At 36.1% G+C, this 22,766-nt stretch overlaps 1 protein-coding gene across 1 annotated transcript; it reads left to right on the forward strand.

Annotated features, from left to right (window-relative positions):
* Window positions 1–120: 120 nt before the first annotated feature.
* Window positions 121–21,516, forward strand: LOC134536854 (protein ABHD18). Its single transcript, XM_063376878.1, has 10 exons — window positions 121–301; window positions 397–481; window positions 1,263–1,445; window positions 5,455–5,567; window positions 6,050–6,188; window positions 7,720–7,809; window positions 11,148–11,249; window positions 13,499–14,027; window positions 17,938–18,199; window positions 20,930–21,516. The coding sequence occupies exons 1-10, from the start codon at window positions 210–212 to the stop codon at window positions 20,982–20,984; spliced, it is 1,650 nt and encodes a 549-aa protein (XP_063232948.1). The 5' UTR covers window positions 121–209; the 3' UTR covers window positions 20,985–21,516.
* The last annotated feature ends 1,250 nt before the right edge of the window (window positions 21,517–22,766 follow it).

The raw sequence follows: 22,766 nt of genomic DNA on the forward strand, positions 1-22,766 counted from the left end.
TTTTAAAAAGTATGTTTGTCTTATTTTTAGTAATACGTATAACAAATATGAACATTTTATAAGTGTTTTTTAATATCGAATTTGTAAGCTGAACGTTGGCAACATTGAACAGTTGTATTTACAAATAGATGATAAACAAGTGCCAATTACTTCTAATCATTGTAGGTTATGTTGAAATAAAATAATGTCGCAGTTCTTAAATCCTTAAAATGACGGGTAGTCGTTTGGATCATGTTTATCGAAGTCTTTTACAAACAAAATTTTTTCGGAAAGGTTGGGGGAAACCAGATAACCTGAAGAGGTAAAAGTGTTAAGTATATAATAACATAATTTGCCAGTGTACATTGTTTTCCTATTACAGATACTCAAATATATAAATTGTTTTATTTTTTCTAGGCTGTTTGAGTTTCGGAAGGTGGTGTCAAAACGTGAAACTTGTTACAAATTGGTGCAGAAGGATCATCCTGTTACTATAATTAAAGTAGGTGCAATGCTAATGTGGTAAATTTCACAGTAACATGTTTGTGATATTGAGTAAACAGTATATTTTTACTTACATATGTGTGTTAAAGATTTTGTGAAAACAAATCAACCATGGAGTGAGACGATTGCTGGTTCAAATCCCAGACCAGCCATACTGATTTTGATTTTCAATGGTGGTATTCAAATAGTAAGAATGCACCCTTTACCGATGCAGCCTTAATAGAAGGATCCCGCGAAGTTAAGGGTGAATTTGTGTTAGTGAGGCGGAATGATAGTGTGAGGCTTGCTTGTGCTTTTAGCTCAGTATCACCTCTAACCGCAAGTCTTTGAACTGACACCTTTACATTGTACATAAGGAAACTAAGATATTTGACCAGTTACCATAGCATTTTATTGTAGAGAAAAGTAGATAAAGGTGTAATGGAAGTCCCTTGAGTGTTTTCAATCATCTGTACTGTATATTTCATGCCTTAAAATGAAAGGTTTAAATCAAAATATGAAAACTGAATTACTCATCTGCCCTTGGCGCATACCGAAATGCATGTAAGTGGGGCTCATAACAGACTTTATCATACAGCTCCGAGAAGAAATAACTGGTTGTTACACATTGGAAACTGCATTTATTAAGTTTTAGTCACACAAACATTCTGTTATGTAATGCTTTGTTTATAATGCCAGGATAGAAGGGATAATCTTCCATGATGTCAACATTACCGCCCATAGTCTTACTCTTTCAGTCGTGTCTGACGTAAGCACATGGAGCTCTCATGTGCTCGCAGGAGGAAGTGGGGTCCGAGATCACGGTGCTGGAGGGACGTTTCGTCTCGCCGTTCGTGGAGCACCTGCCGGGGCTGCTGCCGCCCGAGGCGGAGACGGTGTACTTTCAGGTCGTGCTGCCCAAGAAGTGGCGCTCGGAACACTACAAGCCGGTGTGCCTCCACCTGGCCGGAACGGGCGACCACGTGAGTCCCGCCTTTGCTTCTCCGCAGCTGCGCACGGTGAGAGGTCCTCAGTCCAGCGTTCTGTGGTTCCGCACATTCTGCAACCCGGCACCTCGCATTAGAGGGGATTAGGCCCTGCCATTGTGGGTTTTTGCTGTACTTCTACTTTTGAGCTATTTATCCCAATTTTTGGCATTTCAAGGCATAAATCTTATCTCTCAGACCTTGTACCTATACCTTGTTCGAATCACATATTCACTAACAGGCTCTAGTCTTTAAGCGCCGCGAAGAAGTACTTATTATTTTACGCTGGTGACTACAACTACCATGATAATCACACCAGTTAACAAGTTTTCACTTCAACAAGTATCCAAAACTAAGTCCTATGCCATGTGGAACCAAAAAAAAAAAATTAATGAGGAAGCTTTGTTGCAAGCTGTATTTTAAATCACAAGATGGCAAGGTTAAAGATTTTTCCAATGGATTCGGCTTGTTGACCCTGACTGCCAGGTGGCATTACTGCGCCACCGGTATTTGTTTGCTCGGAGTGTAACCTTACAGTCAGTTCTCATTTCAATGCAGCTTTCCTTTTTTTGTAGCAGGTTACATATCCCATTTGCACTTTTGGTATTCCCGTTAGAACTGCATTGATAGGGACAAGATTTTATGTTTTGTTTTTTAGGTCAATTTTGTTTTTAGAACGGATTTTGATGTTTTTGTTCATAAAAATGGTGTATAATTCAACAAATATGAAACTAAATATTGCTTCTTACTTATTTCACTGACGTAGTCTCATCTTTACTGACACATAATGCACTTAACATAAAATCATTTGTAATCAGCATGTCTACTCAGAAAAATAAAAATATATCAACTTTTTGTGGGATTGAAAAAAATGTGGCAATGTTTTTTATGTAAAATGTGTAACTAATAAGTAATAAGAGAAGAAAGATCAAGCACCATAATATTAATATTTTTTTCCATTTCATTCATTTTATACATTTTGGTACCAAATTCATGCTAAATAAATTACAGTCAATTAATTTACCATAAAATAAAAACTTTTTCTTGTTATTTTGAGTTAAGTTTTGCAAATTTCTGATTGATTTCAAGTTTTTAGTTACATTTATTTGCCAAATGGTGTATTGACTTGCATTTCTTTATTACATGTTGTGTGTACATGATATGTGGTGTTATTTTGGTTGTATCACAATTCACCTTTTAATCTAGTCCCTATACTTTGACCTACGATAATCCGGCATGTCCGTGCTCCAGAACATGCTGGACCGAAGACATTGAACTGTTGATTCAGTTTTGGATGTGATCGGTAAGTTCGTAGTGAAGATAGCGAGGTGAAATTCTGAATATTCCTGGTTACGTCTTTCAAAACGTGCCACGTTGGCCGAGCCAGATGCCGAATTAATTTAGTAATAAATATGGACAAGATAATGTGTTAAAATGTGATAAAACCGAAATAACACCAAAACACTGCCTAACACCTGAATGCCAGTTGATACACCATGTAGCACTGAAATGCAAATTATATCATGGAATTAGTAAGCATTTAACCAAAACTTATTTCATATCATAAAACAAAAGTAATCTCGTAATGTTCGGAATTCGAGGAATGTTGTTATTTCCTAACAAAGAATTGTGCAAAGTGAATGGATCAGAAAAATTAAGTTTAATTTTTTTTTATTGTCCAATTCTTATTGAATCAAAATTTAAACCATAAATGCTTGCTAATTTATTTTTATTGTTCTAAATACTATTTCTGTTTCAATCCAATTTACTAAAAATTATTTTGCTGTAAATATGCAACATTGAAATTTTACACCTATTTTGGTGGATTATAAAAATTAAAAACAATAAAATTGAGGTCCTCTGTTTTAAAAACGAATTTGGACTTAAAATAAAACCATAAAATCTTGTCTCTATTAATAAATCTTTGGGATGCAGGTTCAAACCTAAGTATATCCTAAGACGATTCTGTGAAATAGGCATGAATGAATTTTTCCCTTAATTTTCTTGAACTCTAATGACCTCATTTTCGACTAGATGTAAATTCTCCTTCCCAAAACAAATTTAAGTAACTAACCATGAATGCCTTTAAAGTTCAACTATCAATATCGTACAATTTTTTAAGGTAATGAGGCTGACAAATATTTTTTTTTTAGCAGTGCTTCATATTAACAACCAAACAATCAAGTGAATGTGTCCCATCTATTTTGTGTAAGTTTCTTGCATTATATCTCATAGATAGTAAGCATGGTATGTTTTTATTGGGTGATGTAGACGACAAGTATTTATATTCATTCTCGTTTTGAATTTTGGATCACAGATGTTTTACTGTCTTTCCTTTAGACTATCGCCAGCTCACAAGTTGTGGGTGCCTTTGCAGCCCAAAACTTGCCACCAAACCTGGCTGTGCATCTTCACCACAGCTGTTTGCAATCTAGTAAGATGTAGCTAATCTCTCCGCTGCCTTTCCATTCACACCATCCCTTGTTGCCATCTCTTTCTCGACCCACATATTTTTTTTTTTTACTTCCCCACACAGTGTGTCCACTTTCTGTTAAATCAAGGAAAAATTCAGAGAATGTACTTGAGGTACTGAGAGAATTCGCAGGATTTCCCCAGCGATGGTAATTTGAGGGGGGAAATGCCATCGCCCAGACGGGTGTTTTAGTGCTTTAGTGTTTTAGTCTTTCACACTATAAAATGTCATATACGAGGTTCTGTTTGATTTTCATTTTTGTTATATAATTATAGGCCAGATAGGGGATGGGGAAGGCTGGATTTTCTTTTTCTTCCAGGAAGCTGCAATATAAGAAAATTGTTAAAAAAAAAAAAAAAAAAAGGTGGGGGGGAATATGAAAATATGATCAGGGAAAATTCGGGGAAACTTTATTACAGTTTTATGTGGACAACCTGTTATCTTATCATCGTGTTCTTGTGTCTTCCCTGTTCTCCATTACTGCCTGTACTCCTGTATTTTCACATTATTAAATTATTTAAAACTTCAAAACAAAAGTTTGCCATTACTTTTTTTGTACTTTGTCTTTTATAGCCATGTTTGAAACCAATTTTGTGAAAAATTGCTTAATTCCGTCAACCCTAACCTATCATATGTCTGGGTCTTAACGCAAACAGTCTTTTTTGTTTGGATTTCTTTCCTACTTGCATTTTTTTTAAGATTACTCTTCGAACAATTAATGAGATTGGCAGTGCGTGGATTGGATGAAAAATAGCCTTGCAACTCGCGTAGTTGCAAGGCTATGTTTATGTTTCAGTGAACAACCTCCGCAATTACCTGCATCGTCAATATTATTATTATTTTTTGATTGAATAGAAAGGGTGTTTTTAAGGTGTTTCCATTTCGTCCACCACCACTGAGTCACCTTTGCTCTCTCCCTGACATTTTTCCTCTAGTTTGTAATCTTAATTGGGAAAAACAATTATTTAGTCTTGTAATATCCATGTTGACTACGTAAAAGCATACAGAAATGTTTCCCCTCCTTTTTTTTTAAATGAAAAACTTTAAAGTTGTTCCCTAAGCACTAGGCCCTACTTAATTATTCTCTCTCCCATCCATCAGGAAAAATCAGTAAAAAGTCAGGAAAGTTGGAATTTGCCAGGAGATTTACTTGAAGTCCTGGAAAAGTTATGGAAATTCCTCATTTGTATTAATTTTTGTGCTACTCCAGTATGCATTCACCCAGAATGAAAGCAATTTTTTTTTTCAGATGGTTTTTTAGTGCATAGTTATGCACACTGAAAATGGTGAATGCAAGTTTTTGTTTGAACTAGGCCAGCTGTGCTGGATGTTGGGATTTTTTTATTTCTTCCACAAAATTTGCAAAATAAATAAAATATAAAAATTTTTTTAGGGAAATTTGTGAATTTGGTCATGGAAAGATAAGGAAAATTTTATTGCAGAGATGTGTTACATCTTGTATGTCACTAAATTGTACTTTGGCTACATATGTACTATCTCCTTGGCTTAAGATTGTGTGGTTACAATTTCCAGGGCTTCTGGCGGAGACGTCAGATGATGGTGAAGCCTTTGCTTAAAGAAGCTGGGATCGCTGGAATAATTCTTGAAAATCCGTTCTATGGTCTGCGCAAACCCAAGGATCAGATGTAAGTCTGAGCTGGAACTACAATAGCCCTTCCTTCACCTCCATCTGTCTGTCAACGACACACATTTGAAGCTTTGGTTAAAGCTTCACGTCTGATGTGAAGCTTCACATTTGTTGCAAATCTGTAAAACATTAAATTCCTAATATTAATTTATGAAAAAAAAAATAATAATTTTGTGTATGTTTTTTTTTGGAAAAAGGTTGGTTATTTAAAAAAAATCAAAAGGGGCACCTTTACATTTATAAATGCTAAATATTAACATTATGCATGGTTATTTTATAATTTTTACTGAATGATGTTATACATAGGGCACAATTAGTTAATCAGTTCAAACATTAAAAACGTTAAACTATTTCTTTTACTCTTAAATCCTGTATTTTGTAAGGTAAGTGTAATACAGTTTTGCAGAGAACAATATTCGCATCACTTCAAAAAAACTAGTGTTTGTACAGACCTGGATGCTGGTGCAATCTCTGTTCCAGCCGCTCGAACCTGAACAACGTCTCCGACATATTCGTGATGGGCGGCTGCCTGATCCTGGAGTCCCTCGCGCTGTTCCACTGGTGCGAGCGCGTCGGCCTGGGCCCGCTGGGGATCACGGGCATGTCGATGGGCGGCCACGTGAGTGTGTGTTCCGCCGTCCGAGCGTCACTTGCATTTGTTTTTGTTTTGTTTTAATAATGGTTGGTCAAATCCCAATTTTCTCTAATCCAAATCTCGAATTCAAATCCCAAAGTGTACTTAGAATCTTAATATATGTCTCAAGGGTCCAAAATTAAAAAAAAAAATGTATACAGGAAATTAAAAATATTAACTAATGTTTGAAAAATTCAAATCTTTTAATGTTTGTTTTACAAACTTAATTTTCCAGAATAAATACGAATTGTATTTAATTCACATACAGGGTTCGTATGAAAAGTATTAGGAAAAGTTTCTGAAAAATATATTTACTTTAGATATTGCTATAATGTCACAAAAGTTTTTAAAGTACATCCCTTGAGCATCGATACACTTTTCAGAGCGGCTTTTCCACTACTCGAAGGCTCCCTGGTAGGCGGATGCCGGAAGGTCCTTAAGGGTACGCGTGCAAGCTTCTTTGACGGTACTTAGGGTCCCGTGGTGGTGTCCTTTGAGGGAGAATTTCACGTTTGGGAATAGGAAAAAGTCTGCTTGTGCCAAGTTGGGGTTGGGGAATTGTCTCTCTGCCGTTTACCGTCAGGTAGTCGTAACCTTGGATCATTTGTGGCTGGGTGCATTGTCATGATGCAATTTCCAGTGATGGCTGGCCTCACCCGGTTGACCCTTCTCTTCAGTCTTCTTAGCACTTCGAGGTAAAAAGCACCATTCACAGACTGCCTCTCAGGTACAAATTTGTAGTGGACCACCCCCTTGGTGTCTAAGAAAACGGTGAGCATGACTTTCACTCTGGATTTTCCCATTCAAGCTTTATTTGGACGAGGTGATGTCAAAGTGTGTCATTCAAAACTTTGTCTCTTTGTTTCCATGTCATATTCAAATATCCAAGTTTCGTCTCATGTGATTACCTTTTCCAAAAAGCTGGGATCATCTTTAACGCATTTCAGAAGGTATTCACAAGCTGACACTCGCTTGTGCCTTTGGTCGTCCATCAAGACCTTCAGGGCGAGTTTCATGCAGCTCTTTTGCGTTGTTAAATTTTCAGTGATAATGGTGTGCACTGTTCTCTTATCAATTCTAATTTCATCTGTGACCATGCGCACACTTAACCGACTGTCTGAATTCAGCACTTCACGCAAATGCTGCACGTTGTCGTCGATTCTTGACGTCGGCAGCTGTCTAGCGCATGGCTTGTCCTCCACAAATCGTAGTCAATCACGCCATAATCAAACATAATCTCGATAGTTTGTTTAAAGTTTATGAGCTCAAGAGCACATGATGATAATAGACTAACGAATATAATACTATATATACTGTTACATATTAGTGTTTGCAGCAGTAGCGTATGGATAGCATTTCGCATCTGGATCGCTTTTGTGGCCTTAATTCGTGACGTCCCTATCACATTAATTTTGTCATAGTTTTTTTTTTGTATGATATGAATAGGAACATGGTTTGGTAGTTTATACACTATGTGTTTTTAATTATGTCTCTTTAATTGGTCTCACTTTTTCAGATGGCCTCTCTCGCAGCCACAAGCTGGCCTAAACCATTAGTGTTAGTGCCGTGTTTGTCGTGGTCCACCGCTTCTCCTGTTTTCACGAAGGTAAACATGATTTTTTTTCTTTCAAAGTTTTTTCTTCAGTGCCATCTATTATCATGATACTGAATCAGGGTTCGCACGACTCCTTACATCCTTAAAAAAGTCCTTGATTTGTCTTAAATTAATTAAGGGCCCCTAAAAAATTCCTTAAATTTCAATAAGGATCCTTAAAAACTCCTTAATAAAGACCAATAACTAGCAAGTAATGGGTAAATGCGGGTATTTTAATGTTCTTTTGTTTCTGACTCGGCAGCAAAGTACATGCCCAGTACAGTTGACAAATTTCGGGCCACATAATTAGATTTTTAAGTACAAAAACATTTTGAATTTTTTTTGATAGTTTGTATCTCACCTTTAAACTAAAAAGGTGTGTTTTATTATCTTACTTTGAACTTTTAGTTATCATAGTTGCGGTATAAAATTCAGATACATTGATTGGGTTAGAGGTGTTCCGGAGATAATTCTGGACAATAGACGCTTATCTGTAAGATGTGAACCAATAAACTAAATTAATTTTTATGCATTAACTATTGAACATTGTTATTTTCTTGAGGTAAATTTGTGATATTACAAATGGTTTTCTACCTTTTGGTATTGATGAAGGCAATGAAGTAAAGAGATTCTTAAAAACTTCTTAATTTTTGATTGCTCAACCATGTGAATGGTTTGTTGAAGAGAAAAAGTATATTCAACTAAAATCTGGACTCATTTATTTTCAAAGAAACAGGATTACCATTTATCATGTATTTCTGGTAACAAACAATTCATTATATTTTTCTCTTGTAGCAAAAGTATTTTGTGCGATAAATCACTTTGTATGCCCTTCTTTACACCTGTGTTCACGCCAGCTATCCCTGTTCCACCCCAGTCAACGGAATTTTTCCCAACCTCAGATTTCCAAGCCAAACGACCAGATGGCAATCAATAGTATTTCCAATATTTCGAGGGGGGAGGGAGGATGTAGATTTTGCAAGACAAAGGGTCCTTTCATTATTTCATGGATATAAATATCTATTTGCTTTTATTAAATAAGTATTAAAATTAGCTTCTCTAAACAAAATTGATTTTTATTTAATTTACTGCTACCAATTCCAATTCAATTCTTTCTCTTTACTTGGCATTAATTCGATCTAAATTAGAATACTGTTCAACTATCTGGAATGACATTGGGTCGACTGATATTCAGAAACTAAAAAATTTACAAAACAAATTGTCTCAACTAATAATTCATAGACGTTTTCCGCATCCCAATCTTATTCCTCTAGTAGACCGTAGAGCCTATTTGGACTATCTTTTTGAACATAATATTTATAACTATAAAATTACATGTAGCTATATTCTTGAGTATCCCCCAATTCTATTCTCGCCTCTTTTCTAGTTTATGTACTATTTATAACAAGAATGATCTTATTTATAGACTCGTTACAAACTATAATAGACACAACACCAAGTAAAATTAATTGTGAACAGAGCTATGTTTTAAAGTATTTAATGTAATTTATATCCTCATACTAATTATAGTTAGTATTTTTTCACTTTCAAGTTTACATTATTGTACTCTATTAAATTTTATGTCTTGCTGCTTACTATCTTACTACTTTGTACTAATTATTATTTTAAGTATTATATTTGTCCTTGTGCTGTCTGTTTGTATGGATGTCTTGTCCTTTGTTTCTTGTTTCTTTATGTGTATTTGTGTATATTTTGTATACGTCATGCCCACCACTAAAGTCCCCGGACTGTTGGTGTGCATGTAACAAAATTCAAATTTAAAAAAAATATAGTCACATGGCCCTCAGTTGGTCTTTTGAGCTAAATTAATTTATTTTTTACTCAAGAATTTTTCCAGTCTTTACTCAAGAATTTTGGTGTCTTCTCACCCAAGTATTGTAAGACTTGCTACTCGATAAATTTCCGGGTCTCTACTAATGTGTCTCGCTCATGTGGCAGAGATTATTGCTTCAACCTCGACACCCAGACATAACTCAAATTTATGGTCACAGAGTCAAGACCCAACAAGTTTACAACCCGCAAGATGGTCCTTGGGACCCTAAGGTGGGTCGCAACCCTGGATTTTCGCCATCGCTAAAGATGTTAGTTTTCCAGAAAAATAATTTTGGGGACATTTTCCGGTAGTTTACCAGAAAATTTTCCCAACGTGTTTTAATTTCTCAGAACCACACAACTAAACATAAATGTTGTCTTTCTTTGCCACCAAATGGCTCACTTAACATTTGAGAGTTGAGTAGGACCCATTCTGCCATCTAACAACTTACAGCAACAAAAAAATAAACAGTACCTACCAATCTGCAGAAAATAAATTTTTGTGTAATGTATATCAACCTTTTCTAAATTATGTAAATCTATATTCATAATGGAAAAAAAAAATACCAGAAAAAATATGTATTTATATTTTCAAGGAAATTGTCCAAATGGGAAAATTTTCCCACTCAATACTTGTAGCCACTGCTACTCTAGAACCATCCCTGATGACCTGCTAGTCCCGGTTTTCAGAAGAATCCAGCAGGAACAGTTTCCTTTGCTCTGTAACATTCTAGAAGGACATTGCTTGGCAACTCATAAAGCACCTAGCAGCGTAACCTTCATCCATTTGAGGGGAGCTCGCAATATCACTTGTAAGACAGAGTTTCAGTATGCACACATATCAGGTACAGCAGTGTACACCAGTGAAAATTTTTTTCATTGAACACATGAATACATGCGAACATATGATTTCCACATACAAGGAAAATCTGAAAAACAGGGAAAGCTCAGTGAATTGAAGAGGTGTCTTAAAAACTCTTAAAACTTAGGGAAATTGTCAACAAATTCATTATCAAACAGAGTCGGTAATTTTTAATATTAGTATCTCAATCTCTTGAATCTGGTATGTATTTTAATCATAAATTAACTTGCTGTTAATGATCAGTAACTGATTTCTATGAACATTAACTGAATGTAAGTGTAAGTGTAAGGGTTACAAACAAATGTGAATTAATTTGAAACACAATCATATTTATACAGTCTCTAGCCTGACTCCAGTCAGTAATGTATCATTTCAAAGTTTGATCAAACAAATTTATTAGTTTTTTTTTTTTTTTCTGACTAGCATTGTTAGTTATTTTGTGTTATGTACTATATACATGTACAATATTGTGCAGGAAAAAATTTTTTTTGGTTACCTAATTCTGGATGTTTTGTTATTGATGTTTGTGGAAGTGTGTTTTAATAATAATGTGCATTGTAATCTGTCATATCTTGCCGGATAGTCCACTCAGAAAAAAACAGGCAAAACTTAGGTCAAGTGGCTTGAAGTGAGAGACATTGCCACTTGTTTTCAGGGTGTGATGAGCGACTCTATCAACTGGTCGTTATTGCAGAACCAATATTTATCTGATGAAGTGTACAAACAGGAGATCAGAAATATGGTGCAGACAAATCAGGTATGTCTTTTATTTGCATGCCATATGAAACCATAGTTTGTTATGTCGCTATCTCAACCTGGTTGATATTGCCCACTCTTCCTAGTGGGGTCACGAGGTTGAATCAACGACTGTTAAATAGAGGTTTTTTGACATGAATTTTACTGTTAGAATTTGATTACATTAAATACATTAGCCAAAGTCGTCACCGTCTATATACTTAAACGAACATATACTTAAAAGAATCCAACAACCTTGGCATCACACCTGTCGGTGTCTCTCGCACCTTCGCTGTACTTTTTTGTCGCAGTCGTGGCTGACTTTGTGGCGGTGAGAATCACTGCAGCGCACCGGGGCTCTACTATCTCGGCTTTCCCAAATACCCTTTTTTTTGGGCAGGGCTTTCATATTTAAAACCTCTGGTCTGCGGCAGTGTTGACAATCCTTGTTCTTACTCGTTAATATAAAATAATGATACCTTTGTATGTACTTCTGTATGTACACAAAATATTAACGTCATAGAAAATAAGTACACACTATTAGTCTTTCAAATTCAGTTTAGGAGTACATTTTTTTTTAATTTGTGTAGAGTTATGGTACTCAACACAATTAGTTTTCTTTGCATGAATTTGAGATTTATTTGTTCTTTAAGAATTAAATTTTGACTCTAAGTATCAGCTAACTGGTGATATTGGTTTATACAAAATAATAATTAAAGTTTTCAATTTACCAGTTTTCATAAAACACCAAGGTCAGACCCGATAATATTTAGAAAGTTAAACAAAAATAAGAGTGGATTCAATAGTTTACATGGTAGGAAAGTTTTTTTTTTTCTAATTCCAGTACCAGTTTTTTTTTAACCCCTTGCAATAATAATTATTAGTATCAAAAATTGTTTCAGACAAAAGTTTTAGATAAAAATTATAACATTTACAAACAGTTTGAACGAATTTTGATAGTATGCCTACTAAGGGTGTTATGAATTTTTTGTCTTTCAACCCCTGTTTGTTCCACCCCTTTCAGTCATGTTAGGTCGTATATAAATCTACTAATCTACTTAATATTTATTTTTATTCAGCAAATCCGTATAACTATGTAAATTTTACTGGTTTTTACTTTGTTTGCTAGTGAGTATTTGTTTGAATGCATTTGAAGTACTTAATTTACTTGCAGTATTGTTTTTATGCCTATATATTACATTTGTGTTAATTTAGAAGCTTTCAATGTGTTTTAAGAACAATGTGTATTGTTTTGGTGACAGAAAGGACGAAAGACAATTGCGCGACTCTGTAGCATTGATGTTCTAGACATGTTTTCAGTTCCCAAGATGTTTTGGCATTTTTTGCAGGTTTTCATATGATGGTAAAATCGGCAGATGTTAGCTACCACTCGAGGGGGTAAATTTATCAGGGTTTCGTGCCAGTCAGTCTGAAGTGAACTTTGAAGTTTTATGTTTGTTTTTTTACATAATCATCTTGATGCAAGGTTAATTTAATTTGTGTACTGATGTAACCTTTGTGGTTGGATGGTGAGGTCGCAGCTGCTACTTCCCTGCATGGCTGTAGGCAGTTGTGTAGCCTTGTAAGTCATTGCTTGAATGCTGTGGCGATAGGTCGCGTCATTCGGTGGTTCACCAAAAATTATTATGTGTCTATAGAGGTGGACAATTTCATGTCTGGGGTTAGGGCCATGCCACGTTGTTTTAACCTTTTTCTTTCTTCAAGTTTGATATATTTAATTACAAATTAAGCCCCAGAACTGCGATGTAGGCTCAGGGTGGCTAGTGGCTCCACCGGATCGTAGTTTCGTTTTTCGGTACCTAGCAGGCAATGAGTAGCTTGGGACATTATTTCGTAAGGCACAGGACTAGGTATGAGAAGCAAGCAACAAAATTTTGTTTCTGGTACATCATAGAATCGTGTAAAGGACTTTTAATTTCAACGTGAGAAGAATTAATTACCCAAATTTGTTTTAAATATTTTATTTGAAAATAACAATAAACAATTTCAGGTTGAATTAACATTCATAGCAAGATCTTTACTCTCGACTACCTGCAACCTCCGATGGACTATTTTTCAAGAAGTTTTCTGTACGTGCAAGGAACAACCGTCGTTTTAGCCGTGCATGATTTTGGCCGGTCATACAGTTTGTTCGAATTCAAGCAAATAATGTAGGGAATTGTGGTATGTTTTGTGAAGTGGTACACATAAAATGTTCCCAAAGCAAGCATGTTTTAACTGTGTGATATTTGTTTAACCCTCTGTTTTCAGTATGCTTTTCGTGCGGGTCAGCACTTTGCGCAAAACTACCCTCAGAGTTTGTCACGCATCCAAGAACTGAATTCGGAAAAAAAGCAGAAAGATGTGTTGGTCAAGGATGATCTGTACTACACGTCGCATTGCAGCAAGATCGAAGATAAGGGCGAAAACCTCAACCCTTCAGATGTGAAAGTAACGAAGCAGTACTCCACCACATGTTCGAGTGATCTATCTGGAAACGGTGCCAAATCAAACTCGTCGTGTTTGGATGGGGAACCAGCAGCTAGTCCAGTAGATAAACACATTTCAATCGAACAGCCACCTGATTTGCACAGGCATGACGCAGTGGATGGGAATATCAGGATGCACAATGGTGGCAGCGTTAGTAAGCAAACTGGATTTTTTTCACTTGATTTTGTGAGGAAAAAAAATGTTGAAAGTTTGCTGTCACATTTTACCACATCAAAGGAAAATATTCTTGGCGGCCCAGAACTGAAGTCATCCGGGAAGCCCCTTGGGAAGAGCGAAATAAAAAACATAGGTATGCTAACTAAAATTGCTAAAAAAAAATATTTTTTACCTGTCACGGTACTGTGACTTAGTTATATTTTACAGACAAATTTATTATATTTGGTCATACTGCTGGCCTTTGCCATATATTGTACACACATTACTAAGACAATTTTTCACTAACAGTTGTTTAGTTAAAATTAATTGCTGACAATGATTTCAGTGTGGATTATTTTTCGGGAATGGTATCTATAAAGTTAAGTAACAATTTTTTTTTATAAAAGAAAGATTTTAGATACTAATTATTAATCACAATGTTTAAACTTTTTTTAAACATTACCATGCTCAATTTATAATTTTAAAATATTTACTGGAAAAATGCACAATGCATTGCCCTACAAATTAACATAAATTAATGTACTATACCTGGAAACTTCATCTGTTAGTTGTGTAATATATATTTGGATTTTTTTTACAATATTGGCTGGGTTTTTTCTAGTATGCGAACAGTGGAAAGGGTCAACGAAGTAATATTTGTCAGGGAAATCACTGAAAGGTTGTGAACTTTCTTGTTTTGACAAAAAAGTACGTAATGAGAAATATATATGATTAATGCGTAAATTCTTTTGTGTTTTTCAGTGCCTCTTCCTTGTGTTCCAATATGGCTATATCCCATGGTTTAGTGGTTGAATTTGGCCCCTTACCATGCTATATCACAACACCCTCACTTGGTCTTTTAGAACCAACCCCTATCAATGCCATTAAGAATGTATGTGTAACATATAGCACTGCATAACTTTAAATAATCTTACAGTAGCGTCCTGCTGGAAAATCAAAGGCGTTTTGTTTAAAGATTTTATTTTGCCTATTTCTGTATACAGACATATTCTCAACATAATTATACCCTTCAGGCATATTTAAATTCATATTATCACAAAAATAGGCATAAACAAAGTACTGCTTAACTTTCAGTAGTATGGTGTTTGAGGGTATATCAAAGTTATTATTGTTATTATTGAAATACTCCCTCACTGAATAATCTGGTTTATTTATACTTATTCTCAGGTGTTTGTCAAGAGATCAATTTTGCTAATATAGGATGCAATTAATAAATTAAGATACTGTCAATAAATGCTAGTGATGGGCCGAGACTCGAAAATTCGAGTCGAGTCGAGCGAGTAGCATCAGCTCGGCTCGGCTCGGCATTCGAGTTTATTTTACTCGACGGGGCGAAACTCGAAAGGAAATTGGATAAAACTCGATGATAAAATATAATAAGATTGAATTACAATTCTTAATATCTCCTTACGTGACTTCAGCCGACACTAAAAATACGTACGTAAGACCGAAACACGTACTTAAAAACAATGACGACAATCGGCCATATTATTTATATTTTAGTTTCACATATTGCCAACTTAACAGGTGTGACCACATAGCAAAGAAGACGAACACATTTTTAATAAACAAAACACAAATTAAATTTTATAATCTTAATATCGGCCCAAATATTACTTTTTTTTAGTAAATCCGTGCTACAATCGGCGCAACGTTACAATAATAAATTAACGGTAGCGTTATATTTGTGTTACAGAGCGCATGTTTGCGACTGATACGCCACCAATCACGAAATGGCAGTTAAAAAAAACAACTGCGCTCCACTAATTTTAGGAAGTGTAGGGTGGCGAACATGAATTTTTTTTCCGTGTTTGTTTACACTATTACGTTCGGCGAGAGTGCATTTTGTATAATTGTTTGCTATCCAAATTAAGTGGCAAGTTAAAATTAATTATGAAGTATAAAGTATTTTATAAAGTGAAAGTATTTTATAAAGTGTAACTATTTAATACAAATACAAAAGCATGGATTGGTTGGAAGTGCCAGCTTGCGATTGGCCGGCAACGTAACGGCGTTAGTGTTGTAGCAATAATCTTTAAATGTATTATATTTGTTATGGGAACGTTTATTGTAATGTTGCGTTAATTGTAGCACGGCCTTACACTTCCCATAAGTGAAAGTTTTCAAAAATGTTCTAATGATTGTGTGAAACGTAACCTAACCTTCGCGCCAACAAGCCTAAATTATATTCATTTTTTTATTGACTCGTGAATGCTGCAGGCCGCAGCTAACTCGTTCGGTCCAAAATAAGGTAAATATGTAGTTGAGCGGTATTTGCGAAAAAAAATGTTAAAAACTTAAAATACTTTAATTATATGCTCTTTAAATTCCTCTTTTCATTAAAGCCGGCAGATATAAGAAATTCCAAATACTTTATGAGATATCGAATTTTTTAATTTTCATAGTTGGGCGATATTTGTTAAATAAAATTTAAAAATTCTGAAAATACTTTAATTATATGCTCTTAAAATTCCTCTTTTCATTAAAGCCGGCAGATATAAGAAATTCCAAATACTTTAGGAGATATCAAATTTTTTTAATTTTCATAGTTGGGCAATATTTGTTAAATAAAATTTAAAAATTCAAAAAATACTTTTTTCTATGCTCTATACCTCAATTATTGAATTGTATTATATCAGTTAAGAATTTATTCTAAATGAATTATTTGTATTAATACTTGTGTTTTAAATATATTTGATTACGTGGGCCAGTCTAAGGACTCTTAGCAGTAAAGTGCAAATATTCAAGCTCAACTTAAGTGTCAAAGATTCAAATAAAAATTCAGACTCGAATCGACTCGACTTGAATTTATGATCTACAAACTCGACTCGAATCGACTCGAACTAATTATTGTATAATTCGACTCGACTCGACTTAAAAATTTGCAGGTTCGTACATCTCTAATAAATGCACTTCATTTCAGTGTTCAGAAGATCATAAAATAGGAATATCTTCAGATCAAGTAAATTTTGAAGCTTTGCATGTATGCTTGTTCCTTATTGCCAAAGCAGCAGTGTTTCATGTTAATAGTGGCTTGTGTTTGTTACGATTTCTGGGGGGAAAAAGCTACTCTTATGCTAATTATTGTTTTAATGTGGCGAATAAATGTGGTTATTTCATTTTCTAATCATTACTATTATTTAAGCAATATCATTATATATCACTTTAATACATTTTATGTTTGGCCACAAAATTTGTCATATATTTGTTGAGTGTTATCTTATAGCTAGGGACAATATACGGTGAATTGTAATAAAACATAAATAATACTGCAAAGCATGTTAATAGAACTTATAACACGTAACACCGAAATGCAAGTTAATGCGCCATTTAACACCGAAATGGATAAGTCATGAAAAAAATCTGCATCGTTGTTAGTGAGGCAGAACGATGAGGGCAATGTTGGCTGGTGCTTCTAGTGCAGTATCGGCCCTAAGCGCAAGGCTCTCAACAGGCGCTTAGTCTTCTCGTTGGTTTCAAGTACCTATTGGAAGTTTCATACCCTAAATATTATCCTGAAAACACCTGTTTTTAAGCCATTCTCACTCTGAAAAATTAATTTTGAAAAAACAAAACGTAGAAATAGTACTACTATTTTGACCTCATGATGTTCGTAAAGAGATGCAGCTTGGATATCTTGATCAACGTGTTCTTCTGAAGCTCTGTACACTGTGTGCGTGTGTCCAGGTCTCTGGCTGATCCAGAGGGAGGGCCATAGCGGCATGGCCCTCCCCTGAACCCGGAATATCATATAGTTTTCTCCTAATTCCTTACCATAGTTTCTCAAAACTTTCATAAGTGTTATTTTACTGCAGTGCCATAGATAACAGGACGTTTTTGAACTACAAATAAACCCAACTAAATATCTTTAAATTCTAAGTATGAATATTGTATTAGAAAATTTAATTTGGCCCTCCCCTGACCTTCATTCTGGATCCGCCCTTGGTCCAGGTAGGCGGGAGACACGGGAGTGTGTGGTGCCGAGCCCATGTTTTTGCCCCCCGCGCGAGGTGACCTGACGGATGCCCTCCCACCCCCCGCAGACTGCAGCGGCGCGGTGCTGGCGAAGTGGCGCGAGAACGAGGCCCTGCAGTTCATGCGCGGCATCATGGACGAGTGCACGCACCTGCGCAACTTCGACGTTCCGGCGGACACATCCCTCATCATCGCGGTGTGCGCCAGCAAGGACGCGTACGTGCCCCGGGAGGGCTCCGCGCACCTGGCCGACATCTGGCCCGGGGCGGAGGTGCGATACGTGGACGCGGGCCACGTCACCGCCTACCTCCTGTACCAGCATGCCTTCAGGTGCCGGCTGCAATTCCTTCAACGAGTTGTTGTTGTTGTTGTTGTTGTTGTTGTTGTGTGTGTGTGTGTGAGAGAGAGAGAGAGAGTGTGTGTGTGTGTGTGTGTGTGAAGGGGGGGCGGGGGGGTTACATGCGAGGCATCGGGCTGTAGTTCCACACAAATAATTCCTTTGACAGGTTGCTCCTCTTTCTGGAAGTCAGGGATGTTGAAATTGGTCAAAGAGAAATAGGGGGGAAAAAACTCGAGAAATTCATGGAAATTCCTCAGTGATAGTACCTATTTTGAGGGGGAAAATGTCATGCTGCAGTATGCCTCGCACCCAGACTTTGAAGTTTGAACACGTATTTTTTTTCCAGATGGTTTTTTTTTTAGTGCACTGTAAAATGGTGTCTGTGAGGTTCTGTTTGGAACTAGTGCAGCTGTAGGGATGGTAGAAGCTGGATTGTCTTTTATTTCTTTCAAAAAATTACAAAATAAATAAATTAACTTTTTTAGAAAGTCATTTGTAATTTTTGTCGTTTAAAGTCATGTAAAAGCGAAGAAAATTTTTGTAAAGATTTGTGTGGACAACCTGATAAAATTGATCAGTTTATTTAAAATGTGGTGGTGGGAAAGTTCAGCGATCAGGAACCTGAAAAGAATCCATTTCACCTCGAGTTTAGCTTTACGAGTATGATCCCCCATAGTAGTGTTTTGTTTAACATCTGGTTTCTCTTGAAACCAGCTCATGTCATGAGTTGATGAAACTGTGTCCGTCTTCGATGAGCGATTTTGCTGGATTATCGAACATCAAAATACAGTGAACTCTCGATATCTCGGACTAAAAGGGGTGAGAGGTGGTCCGAGTTACCGTTTGTCCGAGATACCGAAGGGAAATAAAGGGGGTGAAGACAGCCATATGTTTTAACTAACGAGACAGACTGGCACGCGGGAAGTGACAACACAGCAAGTTATATCAGGGCTACGGTTGGCTGTATTACATTGCGCATCTTAAATACAAAAAAACGTAAGGGACGTGGTGATAAGATAAGCCTGTGCTATATGCTGAATAATGAATCTATTGTTTGCTTGCTGCGGAGACTCGTGTTTATGGAATGGTCTAGGGGAGATGAGAGAGAGACGGAGAGAGACGAGGTCAGCTGTCTGTTTCTCAACGTCTCTTACGGAATGGAGGGGGTGGACGGTAAACGTGAGAGATAATGATACAAAATATTTACCGATAAAAAATACGTACCGATAAAGGTTTTTATGAGCGTATGTAATGTAAATTTATAACTGAAAGTTTGTTTAGCAATCCCAAATTCTACGCACAAACTATCAACAGACGCGCACGACTCTAGCCTTTCAATCAATTTTAACTTTTGCGCGATACTTAAAGATACATATTTTCATTTAGGCGCCATTATAATGTGTAAAGAATTAACTGAACATAAACATAAAAGATACTGCTACGTGTCGATTTATTTTTTCCAACTACCCATTAGTTCACCAAGTTCATCAATTACTGCCGTTTTACCGCCGGCGTGACGGGCTGGTGACTAATAACAACAGACACCTCGGCGCGCCGGGCACCGTTGCCACGTCTCCCAATCCGCCCATCACGCACTGTTGTCAAGTCTCTCACACCTCACGCCAGCAAATGACGCGCACCCCACTTTTGCAGATGTCCGAGTTATCCGATGTCCGGGATATCGAAGTCCGAGATATCGAGAGTTCACTGTAGTTTTAACTAGAATACAGCACATAGTCCAGGTTTCTTGCTGACCAGGACACAGCGTGGCCCGGCTCCGAAAGTATAAGTCCGCCGATTAATCTAAAAATGCTTCGGGGAGCTTTAATTAATTAAGTTAAACAGTCTGCCGCCGGGGTAGGCCTCGAAGGTTGATTTAAAAAGGTTTAAAAAATAGTTACGATGGCGGATGTTAACGGATCGGTTACAAGCAAAAGTTGAAGTCGACGAGGTGCTGAGGTGTGTCCTACCCCGCACGGCGAATGGAAGAGACTGCCCCGGGCCCCGGGTGTCATGGCCGCAGGAAGTGCTGAACTTACCGTTAGTACATTAATATTAAATACAATTAAACATAACTATTAAAACATTTAAAAAATTGTAAGGTAATTAAGATTTAAGGATTACATATTACAGATATTTAAGAATTACATTATTTAAAAAACATGCAGTCTCCACTACAGGGTGGGCACCGAAAGGGTTCGCGCAGGGCGACCGAACACACGCACTCATTCACTTGTTGGCGGGAGGCTTGAAACAGAGGGTGTCGGTGGGAGGAGAGGGGGTCGGCAGTGGCGTGAGGCACATCGGGCTTAGGGAGGGCGTAGCCCTGGTCGACGTCACTGTGTTTCTTACATCTTGTTAAAATAAAATGTTGACTTTATAATAGTTACTTTTAAATATGTTTAAAAAAACTTTATCCCATTTAGTGAAAAACTTGTAACCTTATTGACCTGGATCAGTAAACATGTTTGAAAAATATGCCAAACATCTCATTTCATTACAGATGTCACACCGTGTAAATCTCTCTAAATGTATTTTATCAGCATTAGGTACATTTAAATTACCTACATGTTTCTCAAGTTGATAATTGGTTGATAATTGGACCAATAGAAAATACATAATTTAAGTCTTTGCAATGTATTTAATGTTGGGTTTACAAATTCTGTCTTATATATGTGTGTGTGTGTGTGTATTTATATATGTTATCCTATATTTTTCAGGAAAGCAATCATTGAATCCTTTGAGCGCTGGAGAAGAAAATATTCAACTAGTTAACGTCGTTTTGATAGTAACGTAACGTAATTTACCATGAACATGAGTGCTTTAGTTGGAACTAATTGTGTTCTCGTAACTAACGAACCAGAGATGATGCTGAAGCTTTAAAAGCACAAGCAGGGTGAGTGCGATCGTTCGCCGTCTCACCAAGAATAAAAGAATGTAGGAGAATGCGAGAAATGGGTTTCTCGCCTGTGCCTTGTTTCTTTAAGTTCTATATTTATAGCGGGGACATTGGGGCAGTAGTTTATTTCATGGGCGACCAAACTTGGTTATTTGTTCAAAAAATTGTGACATTTAGATAAATATTTCCTATTTTATTGCGTGCAAATACTTACGCTTAGGGGAATAGACAAAGGAAGAATAATGAGCTACCACTGTATCAAAGGTAATAAAGGTACTAAGTCAGTAATGGTCCTATGAGAAACCTTTTAAAAAAACTGGAGAGGAAAGATAACTGTTATCTACTCCAGGCTGCATCTAAACCTTTTAGTCTGTTCAAATTTTTTAAATCTAAAAATGTATTATTTTACATTTTAAGTGCTACTATGCTGTATGTAATTTTTATATATACTATATATATATATATATATATATATATATATATATATATATATATATATATATATATATATATATATATATATATATATATTAATTAGTGCTGTAAAAAAATCAGATAAAACCAAAGTTTTGATAATGACTTTTCAAGATGTCTTAAATGTGTTAAGATAGTGTTAAAAGGGGCTATTACTCTCCAAACTTTCAAACTGTCCCCCATTTAACTGGGCGGTATTCTGTATTCACCCAAAACTATCCCATCATCAGTCCCCCCCCCCCCCATCCCTTCTCACCCCTTCCCCCTTCCTTCTCCACCCAATTAAAAGCGTGGTTTGTCACTATCTCAGTTACCTTTTAAGTCTTAGTTTAAATACTGTGTACAGAAAATTGAGGTTACAACAAAAATATACTTCTCCTCTAGTCCTCTACTTTTTTCACCTGAAATAAAAACCTTGCTTTGTCCCTGCTGTTGCTGATTTCTACAGCTAACGTAGACTCTTACCCTCTTCAGATGATTTTGATTTACTGTACATTAATCAAAGGAATTTCATTGAGTGTAACATATTAACAAATTTCAAGTTACTGAGCTTTATGCGTACATAGCCTGTAAATGTTTTGAAAGGGTGGGATGTTGTGGGCTTGCAGTGCAATTCGTGAAACTTTTGTGAAACTTTTGTAGGTTGCACATGGAGCTTTGTGTGGGAGCACATTAGAGCTAAAAATCATTGCCTGTAATTTTGTACTGAAGTTTTAATTTTATGTTATGTGAGTAGAAAATATATTTTTAAACTAAAAAATAAAGTATAAACTTATATTTTTCTGAAATTAAATGTAACCACCAGTAATTTATGTTCACACTAATAATAAGATATAATTTTTTTACAAAAAGGATGTTCAGGTTGAATATTTTTTCTGTGGCTTGCTGTATTAGTGTTTCAGAGTACAAGGAAATACAAAATCCTTTGTTTGTTTCACAAGTAATTCATCGTGCAGAGTATAAGTTTGGTCAATGCATGGTGTACTCTTGCTTGAAAAATTTTCAAGTTTATGGTGGTGTATAGCATTCAGATTAGTTTCTGGAAAAGAGATCACCATTTAATTTTTGATGAAAATTAAAAAATAGGTCTGAATTTGTTCATCAAAAGCAATGGCAGCCAAAACTGTTTTCAAACAGATGCTTTACAAGACTTTTCGAAAGAACATTCAATAGACCTGCAGCTT

This window comes from Bacillus rossius, chromosome 11, assembly GCF_032445375.1.
Source record: "Bacillus rossius redtenbacheri isolate Brsri chromosome 11, Brsri_v3, whole genome shotgun sequence".
Lineage (NCBI taxonomy): Eukaryota > Metazoa > Arthropoda > Insecta > Phasmatodea > Bacillidae > Bacillus > Bacillus rossius.